The 17202-nt window shown below is 38.4% G+C and overlaps 1 protein-coding gene across 1 annotated transcript in view; it reads left to right on the top strand.

The window, feature by feature from the left end:
- The first annotated feature begins 1464 nt into the window (after positions 1–1464).
- LOC140236716 (inositol-tetrakisphosphate 1-kinase-like) overlaps positions 1465–17202 on the top strand; it is a 33410-nt gene continuing 17672 nt past the window's right edge. The window contains exons 1-3 of the mRNA XM_072316643.1: positions 1465–1597; positions 8550–8574; positions 16417–16542. Coding sequence (XP_072172744.1) covers positions 1521–1597; positions 8550–8574; positions 16417–16542 — 228 coding nt within the window. The 5' untranslated portion in view covers positions 1465–1520. The remainder of the gene's footprint in view (positions 1598–8549; positions 8575–16416; positions 16543–17202) is intronic.

The raw sequence follows: 17202 nt of genomic DNA, 5'->3' as shown, positions 1-17202 counted from the left end.
GTCGGGACCCACCTTTTATTAAGATCGCTTTGCTTTACTTTGTTTTTGGATGTCTCAGACATTCCAAAACCGATTTTCATCAAATAGACATTGAATTATTATTCCTCTTAGAATGGTATGCCCAATACTATTTCATGATAATTCTTGAGCTTTCTTGGTATCTCGCAAAAAAATAAAAGCCCAATCCTCATCACCACCATTACTATACCATCCATTAAAGCTAATCATTTTATATTATTTGTTAGTGGATAAATGTATTATGATCTTATACATTAGTATGAATTCAGTATTAAGATTATTCATTCATCCATTCGTCTCTGTCCACTAATTTTAGGCCCTATTTTTCTCTTTGTTCATGTTCCATAAGTTACTGGTTGTAGTTTTGATTTTTTGTTTTGTTTTGTTTTGTTTTGTTTTGTTTTTGTTTTTGCTAGTTATATAGCTGATGAAACCCAGAGTGGCAGCAGAAGTTGCGCCGAAGCCCCCCCCCCCCCCCCCGCCCCTTGTTTTTGTTTTTGTTTTGTTTTTGCTTGAAGTGGCACCAGAAATGTAAACTGTCCCCACCCCTTTTTGAAAACGTGGTGCCAGCCATGATGTATGCAGCATTTCCCAAAATTGCTGTGAGCTATAATTTGACTGTTTTCCCGTCTTCTTGTATTACATGTTTATCACCGGTATTATTCATCACATGATCTGTTGTTGTTATTTCTGTTGTTGGTACGATCTGTGTACCAGTACATCAGCAGGGGTGGATCCAGGAATTCTGTAAAGGGGGGGGGGGGAGGCGTGACTAATATTTCTGGTGCCACTTCCGGGTTTCATTTCATTTTTTCCTTTTTATTTTCTTTGTTTTTAACAAAAATTAAAGGGGTGGCGTGCGCCGGTTGCGCCCCCCTCGGGATCCGCCACTGTATGCATCAGGGAGGTGAGAGGTATTTTCCTCCTACACCTCATTGAGTACTACTCTGATGAGTTCTGTGACTACGGGTGAAAATGAAACCATTAGATGGCGCTGTTTACCTTTTACTGCTGTACGTACGTATCCAAACAAGCACCTGCTGCTCGCTTGCGCTCGTCGTGAAATTAGCCACAGGTAGGCGTGTCAATTTGGCATTGATTTAGCGTCCTAGAGTCCGGGAAAACAGCTTTATCTATCTATTTTCAACATAAGATATGTACAGATATTTTTTGCATACATCTGTAAGCCCTGCCGTGGTAATGGAGCAGTTCTAGACTCTGTATGAGATATTATGCTCAAACTATCGACTCGACTTTGCCGACGACACACAACCAGCGCCCGTCCATTACATCTGCTGTGAGCCGAGGAGCTGCACGTCGCACATGTGTCCCAACCCAGCCCACTACACACGCACAGCCGAACCAGCGAGTGTACAGTACAGCTACACAGCGCTAGCGTGAGAGATTTTGAGTGGTCGTGCCCGATGCTGCTGGTGCTGCATGCGTTAAAATTATCAAAAAATTGACCAGTTCTTGTACCCTTTTGAGCTACCTTGTGAACAATGAAGAAAGTAGGATATTGGGTTCCAGAGAAGAAGCGGAAGAAGCTGAATTTTGAAACCCTGGCAGCTTTGCTGAAGTAAGTATGGAATACCCTCGATGAGTGTAGTAGAGTTTCTACAGTAGATTTGCATTGCATTATCTGTACATTGCTGTAGTACATGAATCAACCCCTCGCACTGTGTGCGCTGTGCATGTCATGGCGCACATGCAGCGGGGAAGCTAGGCGGTGTCCGTCAGTCGAATGTCGCGTCGTAGAGTCTAGATCTTGTCCAGTAGGTAGGTGTGAAGCGTTGCACACAACAGTCGAAAATCTAAACACGTCAAAGCCAGATGCTGTTTTACATGCAAGTTTATCATGTCACTTTCCAAAATTGTTACATTACAAGCTGCTCGTTCCGCTTGTTCTACATGGTCATTCGGCTTCTACAACTGTAACATTACAACTTTCTTTTAATAATAATCACATCAAATTAGTTTCCACTCCACTCCAAAGAAGGATTCAGTATGTGGGAACAGACGCAGTGTAGAGTAAGCTCCAATTTTCGGACACTTAAGCTTTTTTGCAATATTTGTTCAACTCAAATAATACTCTACAAAATTATATCTATAATAATGTATGTTACTGTAAATGTATCAACCTACTTTTTCCCAATATTGATTTTGTTAAATAGATCATAAAATTTCACAGAATCCCCAAATATTATCACCTTGTCAATTCCCCTAGAATCCGGACACGCATGCAATGTCAATACGCATACAAGGCTGCTGAAGAAAAATCAGCGCACGCCATATTTGTACCTTGTTGGCGTAAGGTTGCATCGGGGACGTTGCGGCGCCCGTTCGTGTCCGAATTTTGGGGACTCTGCACTTGCATTAAGCCCCTGTACATTTATTCACTGCATCAGCACGTACAGAGATTTTGTTTTTCTGTGTGTTTTTGAGGATACCATCACACTCTGAGCTTGTGATAAGCAAAAAATCTCGCTAGAGAACGGCGTAATTTTTCAATTTGTAGCGCTTTTTCAGTGACTCCGATTCTTTAAAACGGGACCTAATTCACGCGCGCTTTGGAAAAGTTGCGGCGATTCTGCGTTTTTGATGGCAAAATTTGTGATTTTAGATGGAATTTTGGAGGTGACTCGGGCACTTTCCTGTGGTAAACGAGTGTGCCAGTATGTGAAACAATGTGATATGCGTGTGTTGTGACAGTTGAATTTGCTGGCTTGTGATAAGTGGTAAGTGTCCAGATTTTGGAGGCCGACCGAAAATTGGGGTTCTTCCTCTACGTGTATTGACCGTTGCATTGGGTACTGTGTACTGACCCAACGTAGAAACTATTTCACGTTAAATTTTAGTGGAAGCAGGCGCTAATGTACATGTTACACAGTATGTACTTTCGTTGATATTATGTGGTTATATTTCAAAATCCGCAAGCCCACCACCAAAAAATACACCGAAATCACGAAAAAACTTGCTTAATTTTTATCACTCACATAGATTTCAACCAAATCGGTTATTAATGAATATCATTGAAATAATAATTACAGGGATTTTCTAAGTTATCGGCAGACCAACCTTCCTCTTCATTCATGCCAAATACATCAAAAGCAAAAGAATCAAGTCGTGCAGAGCAAAAGTGACTCGAGTAATTGAAAAACGTGTAGATTGTTCTTTGAAACTCATCATCATCGAGGATTTGATTGAAAGGTAGCTCGTTTGCAGTGCATTGGAAACAAATCCAGGAATTACAAGGTAAGGGGGAATGCATACTAGATGTACAGCAAGTTTCATGACAAGGCGATCTACATACTACACAGGTACGTTTCTTTTGAAAGGCTCTCACAGAGTTGAGACAGATGTAACACTTCATGATAAACTACATTACACACATACACATGCACACACATTACGTAACACGAGTAATGACGGCAAAGAATAGGAACACAAGCAGAGTATAAGGCAGAGGAAAGACGAACGTTCGAGTTCAAAAGTTCACAAGTTCGAATAACATACATACGGGCCATGTTTGTTTACATCATGATGGCTGGTGAGCGTCCCTGGCAACTCATCGTTCTCGTTCGTTTGCAGTGTTCCGTCCAGTCATTTTGTGTCGCTATAGTGTAGAGATTGTGTGTAGTTTTGATCTTGATTCTGCTGTCTTGTGTCCATACCTTGTTTGTGGGCGGGGGGTATTTTGCTCTCACTTTCCTCAGCAATTTCTGTCTGTCACTGGTCAGGTTCTTGTGGATGAAGATGCGGGTTGATTTCAGCTTCGATCTGGCGGCATAGACTCGAGATCTGGGACCGTAGGTGGCAAACTTGGCTTTGATGGGACGAGGAAGAGCATGACCTTTCCTATCAAGTCTGCCCCTTTCGCCGATCCTGTGGGATCTGTCGATATCCTGTGGTTGGACTTCTACTTCCAGTTGGTCCTTCGCAAGTTGACAGAGTAAGGTGTCTGTGTTCTCCTGCGGGTTTTCTTTAATCCCGTGGATGACCAAGCAGTTTCGCCTGGAATATTGCTCCAGTTCTTCTACACGAGCTTCGGCGTCAGACAATTTGTTTTCCAGTTGTTTGATTTGGGCATCCCTTTTCTCCAATTCCAACATGAAACAGTCGTGTAGTGCTGGCGCTAACACCGGTCCTAGGGCAGGGGCGAGGCGGTTTTCAACCAGTCCTTTGTCCGTGAATGCCCTGATAATGGCTTCCACAATGGTCTCAATGTCCATCTTTGTGTTGGGTTCTGGCTGGTTGCTCACGGGCTTGTGATCTGATGGAGAGGTGCTCGAGTCACTGTCTATCTCCCCAGCGGTCCCGGCCTGTTTTTTGTCCGGTACCGTAGGTGGTTTTGCTCTGGTGTTGACCATCTTGCCGAGCAGTCAGAACGAGTGAGAAAAGTCCAAAAAAGTCACTTTCTAGAGGAATGTACTTGTCCGAAATGGTAATTGATGAGATGTGTCGGGTGGCCCAGACTGTTGAATTGAGTTCCTGGCTATTCCGTATGATTTTAGGCTACAAATCCAACATTTTACTTTTCCTGCCTGTGTAAATGATGTCCGACCACCATGACCGCCATATCAGTGTCGTACCAAGTGTCGTATGGAATATTTCGTTACGAAATTGATAATTTCGTCGATAAAATGACTGTTTCGTTAACAAAATTTTCATTTTGTGGACGAAAAGTTCATTTAGTTACAAAATGTCATTTCGTTACAAAATAATCATTTCATTGATGAAATGACTGATATCGTAACGAAATATTCCATGCGACACTTGGCGCTCCATGGTTTTTGTCCATGGTGTAAACCATGGTTTCATTTGTACCACCTTCGTGAATTCGGGCCATTGTGCATTGATTTTTGGCTCCCAGTTACTGTGTCCATAGTGTAATTATAGACCGTCAACTTCAGTTTCAAATTGTGCAGACAGTATTCGCTGTGGGAAATGTTGTGTTTAGTACAAATGGTGGTATACGTCCAGTCACTCACAGATCATCGCTTCTTTTTTAATTTTCAAAGGGCTATGCAGCCTATCATAAAGGTAAACTTGACTTCTTAGCTTGTTTTGAGATCTGAGGAACATGGTTCTCCTGAGAGGATGTTTTGAAATATCCTGTAGGGAGATATGGGAATTCTTTGATGGAGTTAGAATTAAACATGGAGCTTTCAAGATCATTCCACACTTGAATGAAGCATTCATTTTCAATTTCCAACCGTAATAATTTCACCTACTGTATGATTTTGTAGAATATTAGAAACTTGTAGCATGTAGAACCATGCAACTCAAACTGGAAATAAACAGCACTGGCTTTATATACTCAAGATGTAATCAGCTCGAAGACATTAAAGGGACCATATAGTTTTGGTTGAGATGGGCTTCGGGTTTCTGACCTTCTTTGTGAGATAGTGAGAGACCTCTAATGAAATAGGAAAGAGCATACAATTCTAAAGAGGGCAAGTCCAAGCTATTTGATCACACTAGACTGAAAATTCAAAATGGGTCAATCTACATAAACTTGGTATCATTTTAAAGCTAAGAAGTTAAAATACATGAATTTCAAAAAGAAAAAGTAAAAATCCTTCCGCATAACCAGCAATAAATTAATTAATCTGCATAAATTAAAATTTAGAGTAACGCGTGGGACATTCAAAAATTCTGCATTTTAAAATATATCTTTTAATTTTTACAAGTTTTTATGAAAACAAGTATGGTGACCTTAAGTCTGACTAACAAGTTATCATGACTGTGATTTTCAGTTTCTCAACTGATTAAATATGCAAATGAGGGATGGGCCAAAATTAGCATGTCCCACGCGTTACTTTTTTAGGTCATTATTTCTCATTTGCATAAAAGTTAATGATTTAATTGACCTGAAACTTTCAAAAGACCAAATTCACAATGGACCTAATCATATCCAAGGGATAAAAAGTTAGTCTGATAAATCTCATACTTGCAATTTTCAATTAGATTTAGTAACGCGTGGGACATTTTAGTAACGCGTGGGACGATTTGTGTACAAGTCAGTGGAAGTGTACTAAATCTTAGTCTTCTATGGGAAATGTGTACATTATTGTGGGATTTTTTGTAATTTTCTGAATTCTGACTTGAAATTTGGTGAAAAACTCCACTTTGGATAAATAATTCACAAAAGATCATTACATGCTATTTTCAAGGTCACATTCAAAGTCAAATGTCAAAAAATAAAGGATAACACAGGCATTTCATATTTTTTATTATATCTATTGTTTTGGTGGGTCTAAATCATTTGAATTTGCAAGAATTTATTAGAAATACATCTCTTTAGATAATTAGTACCCCATATTAAAGTTTCTCTGAGCAAATGTGCAATTCACATCACAATATTCATAGTGACAAAAATGTCCCACGCGTTACTTGTCCCACGCGCTACTATACCTATCTTTCTATAATTGACCTTGAGAGAAAACAGTTTCATGATTTTTTCTGAAATGTTTTGTTTCAGGTACAGTAATTGTTGTAGGAAAAGATGTTTGTAATGATTTTATAGTATACCAAGTATTTTCACAATAATTGAGATAAAAGTAAAAGAAGAAAAAAAGGACACTTTTTGTGGTCCCACGCGTTACTGGAGAATAAATTTGCATAAATTAAATACTGAACGCGTGATTCTCATTATTTCTATTGTTTTGAATGAAGATACCTACTAGCTATCAAAAGCAACCCAACATATGAAGTTTCAATCTTAACAGTGCAATATAGGGCTAAATCTTCTTGTGATGTCCCACGCGTTACTGGTGCAAAATAGCTTGGACTTGCCCAAGAGCATTTCTAAGTTTATTTGATGAAAATAAGCTTTGAAATGGCTGAGATATCCAGAAACGAAGAGGTCCTGATAAAAGGCGGGACTTGCCTGTTATGGAAATCACATCACAGTGTATTTCTACAGAACCCAAAATTCTGGGTCTATTGACTTATCTATCCGATAGAAGAGCCTGTTGAAATCACCAGTTTCTGATTTTTCAGAGTCCAATAGCCACAGAAAATCTGATTATCGTAAGTCTCCTGAGGTAGTTCTTTCCGGGTTAGTTCCTGGTTTTAATACCGTGGAAACATGCCGGGTTCAATAATCCGATACAGCTGATGTGAGGTCACGGTATGACCCGGAAGTATTATCTGAAGTCAATTACCAGTGACATGACCGTACATTCATGACTTTATATGTTTTGCTGCCGAGAAACACCATCCAAAACACAGGTGAATGCATCAACCGGCAAATTGTACCAGCTTCCATGATGGATGTTTATTTACCCACAGTGCACTAAGCCAACTTTCCAGACATCCGGTCACAACTGACAGGCATAGAATCAGATACTAACAGATTATGCACTTTTTGTGGAAACAAACCGAGTATGTGTTAGCACGATATTTAATCCTGGGTTTACAAAATTCCGGGTCTATCTGATTCTCTGTGGAAACACGCCATTTGTTTTTGGATATCTCAGCCATTTCAAAACTGATTTCATCAAATAAACTTTGAAAACTGCTTAGAATTGTATGCCCTCTCATATTTCATAAGTGGCTTCTATTTATCTTTCAAAAAGTTCGAAATCTGAATCCTCCATCTCGACCAAAACTGTACCATCCCTTTATTTATATATCTGTGCTTAAATGCCAAGAAATGCAATTCCTAAAATGTGGACAATAATATGACTGCAGTCTAGACGTACTTTTAATGTGGTTATTCCTTCCGTCAAACTAGAAATTTAACTTTTGTTCTTAGATACAAAGTACAGTAGAAGTGTGTTATATATCCCATGATCAGGTAAACATGCAAAATAGTTTTTATCCTGTATTAAAACTGCTGTATATTCGTAAGATTTGCAACCTAGACCCCGTTTATAGTGCGGGGCCGGGCTCGGCCGCGGCCGAGCCTCGCAATTTTGTCCGTTTACACTGCTGGGCTCGGCTGCGCTTTTAATTCAAACCTTTCAATATTTTGTCGTAGTGGCGCTCTGCTTGTAAACAAATGAAATTTGGTATAGTCTGGTTTTCAGACCCTTTGCCAACTGGATTCAGTGGCGACGAAGTCGCCGTTCGGGCAAAGGCCTTTGCCGAAGGAAAAATCCTTTGCAGGACAAAACCACCTTAAACTATACTAGCTTTCGACATTGAGGGGGTTAATATCTGAATAGCGAAATAGTACGGGCAGAGGGTTTGGAAGCCAGACTAAAATTGGCCACGCATTTTGCCCAGTTTGCGTTTACACTGAGAAAAGGCCGGGCTCAGCGGCCGAGACCACCTCCAGAGTGAGGCCAAATGCAAGGCCAATTTTGGCCCCGCATTTGGCCTTTTGCGCGTATACACTGAAGCGGGGCTGGGCCGAGCCTCGCACTGTAAACGGGGTCCTATTTTATCCAGCTGTGGGGGCCTTCAATATATTTTGGAATGAACACAGATTATCAGGATTATTTTTCTTTTTCTTACTGCAGGAAATGGCATGAGCATTCATTCAGTGTGAGTTCAATTGTTGTTTTCTTTTTATCTTACAGAGAAAAAGGAGTCGAACTTGTCCAGGTGAGTACACCTTGATAAGTCTTGTTTTATTTTTGAATTAAAATGGTGTATAGTACCATTTGAAAATGTAGTATGTGAATGTTAAGCATGACATTTAAGTAAAACATGTACTAAAACTTCTGTGTTGAAAATGAAATGTTTTTAGGTCACCTTAAAGGCATAATTTACCATTTGCAGATGAAACAAAAACCCAGCATTAGTGCTTTAAAATAGTTCTGAAATGTTAGTTTGGGATAGAAACAACCACTGTACAAATTTGAATCCGTATAATCGATGTTAAGTATTGTTAAATACACAAAATGTTAACAATAGTTACAATAAAAATGTTTCCAGACTAAACCGTCTACAGTTACGCTTTAATGAGAAAAATACTGATATCTGCTTATATTTTAGGCTTTATTGGGAAAAAATTATATGGTAGGATGTTTTGTGATACAACAGACTTACACATATGCATTAAATGTGATATCTTGAACATTTTTTAAATCACTGTTCCCAAAGGTAAACAGGACCTTTAACCTTGAAGATGATGAATACATCACCTTGAATAACATGAATATATGTCAAAGTAGATAATTCAGCACAGTGTGTATACAGTAAGTATAGGCACTTTGAATCAAACTTTCAGAGATATATTCAAACATAACCATTAGATTCAGATGTGTATGAAACAGCACAAGCTTTGATATTAGAGCGATTGTTGTAAAATATGAATCTGTGTGTTTAGTTACAATGTAGCAGCTGTAGCATGCCAGATTTCAGCTTTTATTGCTTCCGTTTTGCTGACAAGTATGTATACAATACAGTGTAGGCCAGCATTTCCATTATGTTGAGTGACTGCATGATTTGTGTGCTGTGACAGTTGGAGCAGGAGGGTTTTAGTGATGATATACAAGCCACCCACCTAAAAGGTATTCATACAGGTTTACACAAGCAAATGGAAACAAACACAGGGCTATGGGGCCATCGAAGCCTGCTTGCTCCAACCATAGGTTTCCTTTGCTGTTTAGATATCATATCACATTGTAGTTTTCAAAGTAAGCTAAATGTTTACCATACACTCCCATGATATTAAACATGATCTTATTACTGTGAAGTAAAAATTCAGGTCCCAAAATTATTATCCATATATCTTGATGTACTTCATTTGTTCAGTTGTAACAAAATTTTGATGTGACCAAGAAATGAAAAAAAAAAGAAAGAAATGAAGATAAAACATTCTGGTCCTAAAGACTTTGTTATGGTGGGACCTGAATGGATATTGATCCTCCAAACCAGCCATTGGTAGATTGTTAATTAATGTACAGTACATACTGTATTTTAAAAAGGCATATTTCTGTGGGGCCTAAATGTTTGTTTCTGTTCATGCAATGCTCCATGTTGACCAAGATATTTCTGCCTCAGTGATCCATACAGGAAAGCAGTTCACCCGCTTCAGTATACAACTGTAACATGCCATTGTTATCTTGCACAGTATACCTGCTAGTGGTAGTAATTGATTAAAGCGGTAGGCTATGAAAGTGATAATCTCCTCTCAAACAAAGTAATTTGGGATTTATTGTAGTAGAAATTCACTATGTTTTATGTGTGCATGCTCTGAGCATATTCTCTCATCAAGTGTACGGTTGTATGTACATCATGATGTTGTATACCACAAGGGCACTGGGAAAATGACTTGAGAAGAGCATTAATCTGTATTAATCAAAAAGTTTGAATAGACTACCACAGAGACTGCTTCTAATCCTACCATACTAAAGCCTTTTTTGGTTTGAAACTGCACTCCTTTTTGCAAGGTATTGGAACATGATTAATGTCACGCCTCGTCTGTGACAAACATGTTTCTGTCATGACCCCATGGTAGGCTCATTCCACCAATTCTTTAGGTTAGTATGACTCACCATCATCTGTATATTGCTATGTGATGGCTGATACTGCAGGTGATTAATGGTACTCTTTTGCAGTTTTCTTATCTTCATATTTTTCAGTGGTTCTGATAAGACCCATTACATTGTATGTATCACATGGCAAGTGGAACTGATTTTTTTTTTTTTTTTTTTTTTAACAAACGGCTCATACGCTGTATAGATCTGAATTTGGCAAATTTACTTTATGCATCATTTTCATGGTGAAAGTAATGTCTCACATGCCATCCCTTTCCCATACAAATGCCCAGTCTCCATATCCATGCTAATGAGAGCTTACAGATAAGGCCTACATTGTCTGGAGGTCTAAAGGGCTGTGTCTCTACAATATGATTGGTCAACTGAATCCCATATACAATGTAGTATAAGTTCTGTATGACACATTTTCTACAATGTACAATGTATTTGATTAACAGTCAAGGATACTGTTGTATTTTTGAGAGAAAAGTTTCATAGAGTTTTTCATTATGAATACTTTCCCCCGGGACTTCATACAGTTTGAGCCCAGATTTTAAGTTTTGGACACTGTTTGTACGTGGATGTTGTATCGTGATGTGGATCTGTTGTGGCATGAAGTGTTCCAGTGTTTCATTAGCGAAGACAACTTATCTGTTTAAAAAAAATAAAAATAAAAAAGATAAATAGAAATAAAAAAAACTTCTTAAGGCCTTCAATTATTTAGTGAAATGAGTATTACTACCTCAGTGAAAGATGAAAGGTGTTTAATCCATGTTGAGTCATCTACTCAATTGTTCAAGTGCAGTGAAGGGGATGCATACAGAGTTGATGGGCAAATCGCAGACAAAGGCAAATCAATGACATATTCCTGCACATGTCTGTAATTATGTCTCACGTCTGCTGACAAAGAGGACAATGTTGTGAACTACAAATATGGAACCCTTCAGAACTATGCATCATCTAGCTTGTGTGAAAAGTCACAGAATGCAAATTATGCATTGTACATTTTAGGTGCTCTCCATCACGAAAACAAGAACACCAACAAAACGTGTATGCTAGACAAATCGAAATAATCACTATTTATTCCTTCAAAAATAATTACTAATCATTGCTTCAAAGGAAGAGCTACATATACACAATGACTGATCCTCTAGATAAATTTGTTTCAACATCATCCAGTAGTTTCCAGGACATGGAAATAACATGGAAAGGAGAGGAAAAAATGTTTCCTGGAATGCATTTTGTTTGATATCCCAAAACATTATCGCAGTGGTGTGTAGATGGATGGTTTTTCTTGGAACTGTAATTCATAATACTTAGAAAAAGACTACAGTGTATGCGTACCAGGCTATGTACTCAAAACAGTTGTTCATCTTGATCCAGGGAAAACCATTTGCTATGTTTTCATACTGTTTTTTTAGGGTGCTGTGTGACTAAAGTTTTCTGTAGCATGGTTTGCTTATTCACTAAAAAAATGACATTCCATCTCACATACAAAATTAGTTGGACCAAATTTAATGGCATGCAGCTAATTAAATTACCCAACAACTATTCTGAGCATAGTATAGGATCATAGAAGTATTCCTTGGTTTGCTCAGAGCGCATAAAGGCATAAAAAAAGTGCCAAGAATGTTTCTTGCATTGATAACATTACCAAATAATGGGACGGATTGTTGTCCAATGCCTGTTTTCCATAATTTACAGACATATAAACAACACATACACACAAAAAACCCTGTCACTTTGTGATTTTTTTATTTGGTTTGGGTCTCGAGGAGACATGATATTGAAGTTTGATCGATTTCACAGAGATCGTTTGATCTTTTGTTGTTGCATTGTTCATACAATTTGCTCAATTTAGTTGTGATTCTCAATTCCCGTGTGAACTTCTGTACTTGACAAATTATATTGAAACTGTTCTGGATTTCAGGGGGGGGGGGATATCTCGTACAGTACTTACTACTGAAGGAAGTTAGTGCAATAATTGTTTTTTCCCCCCATATTTTTCACTAGGCACAGTTCTGCATTTCCTGATCAAACAGAAGAGCAAAAATCAAATTAAGTCATATAACCTGGACTTTGTATGTAACCCCAAATCACTGAAATACATCTTTGGGTTTATGGAACCAGTACAAATGTTTATGGTTGGCATAAAAGTGTTCAGTAACCAAACTGTCACTAAATGTCTTAAATCTAATTTCATACCTAAACCATACTTAAACATGATTTCATCCAGATATCTTTCATACTCAAAAGAAGACTTTACATCATTATTTTTCTCTCCCTAAATGTTTAGACCAACTGCACTTGGGCTTTCATCTGTTTGAGGAAATGATTTACAGCCAGATACATGGATATCTGTAAGAACCTCTGAGAACAGCCAAATGCTTTTATTTGCTAGGGGCCCTGAGTGCTTAGTTCCTCCTGTATCATACCTTGCTCAGCTTTCCTACAGTGCATTCTTGCCATCATATGTGAATCACGATGAGTGTTCAATCAGTGTGTGGCAATCAACTGTGGAAACGTCGCATCTTCAGTTTACTCATTGCTGATATCAAGCCTAATTCACTCTTACCAGAGTTAGAGAAAATGCAGTGTCTGCCATAGACCTTTTTTGTATACTTTGGAAGAAAGAATTGCAAATGTACTTTATTTGTGCATCATGATGAAGTGGTATCTTTCCTCCAGTGATACTTGGCTGTCAAATACTGTACGAGCTGAAATTTTCGCGTACAGATATTTTCGCGAATTGCTACTTGGAGGACATTTTCGCGTGTTGTTAATTTCGCGGTTTCGAGGGTCTAACTGAACTTAGTTATTTGCGCGTTGTTATTTTCGCGTGTTGTTATTTTCGCGGTTCAAAGGCGATTCGCGAAATTCGCGAAGTGTGTGAAGAGATTTATTTTTGGAAGAAAACTTAAGAACACATTTCAACCCCCTTTTTTCCCCTTCTTTTTCATATACTTCATACATTCACAAAGGACTCCTTTTCATTCTTTCTCAACACAAGGTGTAATAATGATCCATACGTGAGTAATACATGTAGCAACGCAAAGACTGCTCATCGGTTTGACTGATTGGTATATGACTCTGTGCTTTTGTTTTTCTTTGGTTTACTTTTAGTGCGCACGGTTATAACGGGGTAATATCGGTAGTATCGTAGACCTTGTTATAACGGGGTTTCACTGTACACTTCCTTCATACATTTATGATGTTGTTATTGATAGTGTATGCCACAATAGATAACCACATGAAGCCATTTTATATAATAGGTGAATACTTCACCTCTTCGGGAGGAAGAAGTCACCTTTATAAGCAGTATAGATTACCTTGCCAAGCCATATATTTTATTGAGTTGAATACCAGGTCCTCTTGAAGATGAGGAAGTCACCTGACTTTAAATCAGTTCCTTGAGTGATCATGAACTTCTATTAAAGGGACTGTACAGTACGGGTTTACAATGTAGGTGAGGATTCAGGTTTATGAACATTTTTTGGTGAGATAATGAGAAATCTCTTATGAAATATGAAAGAGCATGTAATTTCAAGAAGAATTCAACTTTTATTTGATGAAAATTGGCCTTGAAATGGCTGAGATATCCAAAAAAGTGATCCTAATAAAATTGACAGGCCACGACTTTTATAAGGATCTCTTTGTTATATCCACACATAGTGTGAAGGGGGTATATAGGAATCACTGCGACGTTGGTCGGGCGGGCGGTCGGTCGGTCGGTCTGTTGCAAAATCTTCGCGAACTCCTCCTACAGTTTTGACGCAATTTAAATGAAACTTAGGGTAAATGATGATATTGAGGTATAGATGTGCAAGATGTGTTTTTTGTGGTTGTCAGACAATGCGTTGCCATGGTAACCATAATTTTACCAAAATCTTGTGGATTGAATAACTTCCATAGTATTTAAGCAATCAATTTCAAAATTGGTATCTATGATGATCTATAGGTGTAGCTATGCAAGACACTCTTTGTGTTTGTACATTGTACTTGACAAAGCGTTGCCATGGTAACCGCATGTTTTCTTTGAAATCTTGTGAAGTGAACAGCTTCCACAGTTTTGAAGCAATTGAAATCAAATTTGGTCGGCATTATGGCCTTGAGGCATAGATGTGGACCACATAATTTTTGTGTTTGTCGGACAAAGCGTTGCCATGGTAACCATAATTTTACCAAAACCTTGTGGATTGAATAACTTCCACATCATTCAAGCAATTAAGGTCAAATTTAGTATACATGATGATCGGGAGGTGTAGTTATGCAAGACACCAGTGTGTTAATATAAGAAAAATGTGTTGCCATGATAACCACTCATTTTTGTATCAAATTGAACCATTTAATCTATGAAGGTGAAATTTGGTGTGTATGATGCTCTTTAAGTGTAGTTTTGCACAATGTCCTTTGTATTTGTATCGGACAATGCGTTGCCATGGTAACCGCATGTTTTTTTTTTAAATCCTGTGGAGTGAACTTCTTCCACAGTTTTCAAGCAATTGAAACCAAATTTGGTAGGCATTATGGCCCTGAGGTATAGATTTGGAACACATAATTTTTGTGTTTGTCACACAAACCGTTGCCATGGTAACCACAATTTTACCAAAACCTTGCAGATCGAATAACTTTTCCATCATTCAAGCAATTAAAGTCAAATTTAGTATGTATCATGATCTAGAAGTGTAGATTTGCAAGACACCAATGTGTTAGTTTAAGGAAAATGAGTTGCTACGGAAACCACTCATTTTTGTATCAAAATAAACCATTCAAGCTATGAAGGTCAAATTTGGTGTGTATGATGGTCTTTAAGTGTAGTGATGCTGGGGGAAAGCATGTTTCCATTTGCTGTAAGTTTTGTACTCAGTGTCAACTCTGTAATTGTACAGTAAACTAAAATTATTCTGTTTCCAATTCGACAAATACACAAGCTTGATATTAACGTCATTGCCCTCATGACATCACATACTATAAAGCAACACTAGGGGCGGGGGTATTAATCACCTTCAGTGATAATTCTAGTTTTACCTTGTTTTACATATCTCAGTCATTTCAAAACCAATTTTCATCAAATAACCCTTTGATTCCCCTTAGAATTCTATGCTCTTTAACATTTCATAGAGTGGTTTCTAAATATCTCACAAAACATTACAAGCTGAATCCTCACCTTAACCAGTACTGTACAGTCCCTTTAAAGCCCACCAGAATCAAGTGGATCTCTTTCCCCCTGTTCAGATGCAAGCCAGTTTATGCCAAAACTCGATAAAGAAACAGATAAAGAATCATCTTATAGCCGACAAACCGTTCAGATGCTAATCTCGACCGATCTGGAAAACGTTGTTTAGGATGTGCAGTTTCTCACTACATGTGTTGTTATGGTCATGACGTCACCGCCGGTGAGAGGAATAGGGTCACCTTTCATGTGCGCTCATATAAGGCCCACCTACACTTTGTAGTTATACCGTTATATGGTCGCCATACGTTCAGACGCACAGGGAATGCTGATTCGTTATCGAGTTTTAGTTCGAAATGATGCTCTGACCGTCGTTTCGTTACACGTCGTTTCATTATGTCATTTCGTTAGTCATCGTTCAGACGTATAAATTCATCGTATAGCTATATACCATTTTGGTATATAGCTATACCATTTTGGTATACATTTTTTTGCATCTGAACACCCTGTTTGTTGCAACCCTTCCTTCCCCTTGTAAAGACATAGTAGCATGGGGACTCGTGGGTAGCCTGCTTGAGTTAATCTTCATTCCCTCATTGCTCATTGATAGAAAGGTGACACTTCACTTCTGTAAAAATAGCAGCACCATGTAGGAAACATCCCTGAATGCGCTGCTAATACACTCAGCATGATCAACTATTTGCTACTTTTTTGTTGTTCTGTCAATTCATTTCTTCGTCATTTTCAAATTTTCTTATATTTTCTCTCTCTCTTTATCTCTGTCTGCAGTTGGACCTCCTTCAACCCCTGTCAGAGCAGGGCCCCTTTTCGGTCATCATTCACAAGCTGACCGATGTGGTGACCCAGGCAGCGCAAGGGGACAACAAGGCCCAATGTATGCTGAACAACCTCGAGGTAAAGCTTATTAAAGGCTGCAGGTACTACAAAGAGTAGAAGGTTATCTTTGTCACAAACATCTCAAATGTAACGTATGAAAAAATAAAATGAATTTTGATATCAAACCATTCTAAAACATACTTCCGTTATCAGAGGCTCCATGTCATGGTTGATTGGGCTTTGGTATTTTCTTAATTACTAAGGAATGTTAGTTCCAAGAGTGTAGTTATGGTGGAAATAGATTTAGGTATAGTTTGCCACTTTGATCAAAAGAGGTTTAAGTACTTTTAGTCCTGATGTATTTCGATCTTCGATGATTAGCTCATCGTTTAGCCCCGTGTAGATGCACTTGAAAGTGAAAAATCATATAAGTCAATAGATGATGATTAGAATTACACGCCATCTTATGGTTTACACTTTATCCATGAGTTGTGGGGGGGGGGGGTCCCCACTCATTGTTTAGCATCATGTGGACATGATAATCATTGAACTAGAAAGTTTGTATATTAAACTTCTCCATGAACCCCACTCCTCCTCAGCTTCCAGGTCAACCTCCAGTGTGTGTTGTACACAACTATATCGTCATACACTATTGGGTCTTCGCTAGCGCTACGCATCTTCCGGTTCTGTGGTTTAATCATTGAGTGGGACTCTTGCTTGAAAATTCCGTCTTAGGAT

Source organism: Diadema setosum, chromosome 1 (assembly GCF_964275005.1).
Source record: "Diadema setosum chromosome 1, eeDiaSeto1, whole genome shotgun sequence".
Classification (NCBI taxonomy): Eukaryota; Metazoa; Echinodermata; class Echinoidea; order Diadematoida; family Diadematidae; genus Diadema; species Diadema setosum.
This window is presented reverse-complemented; position numbering and strand designations above follow the sequence as displayed.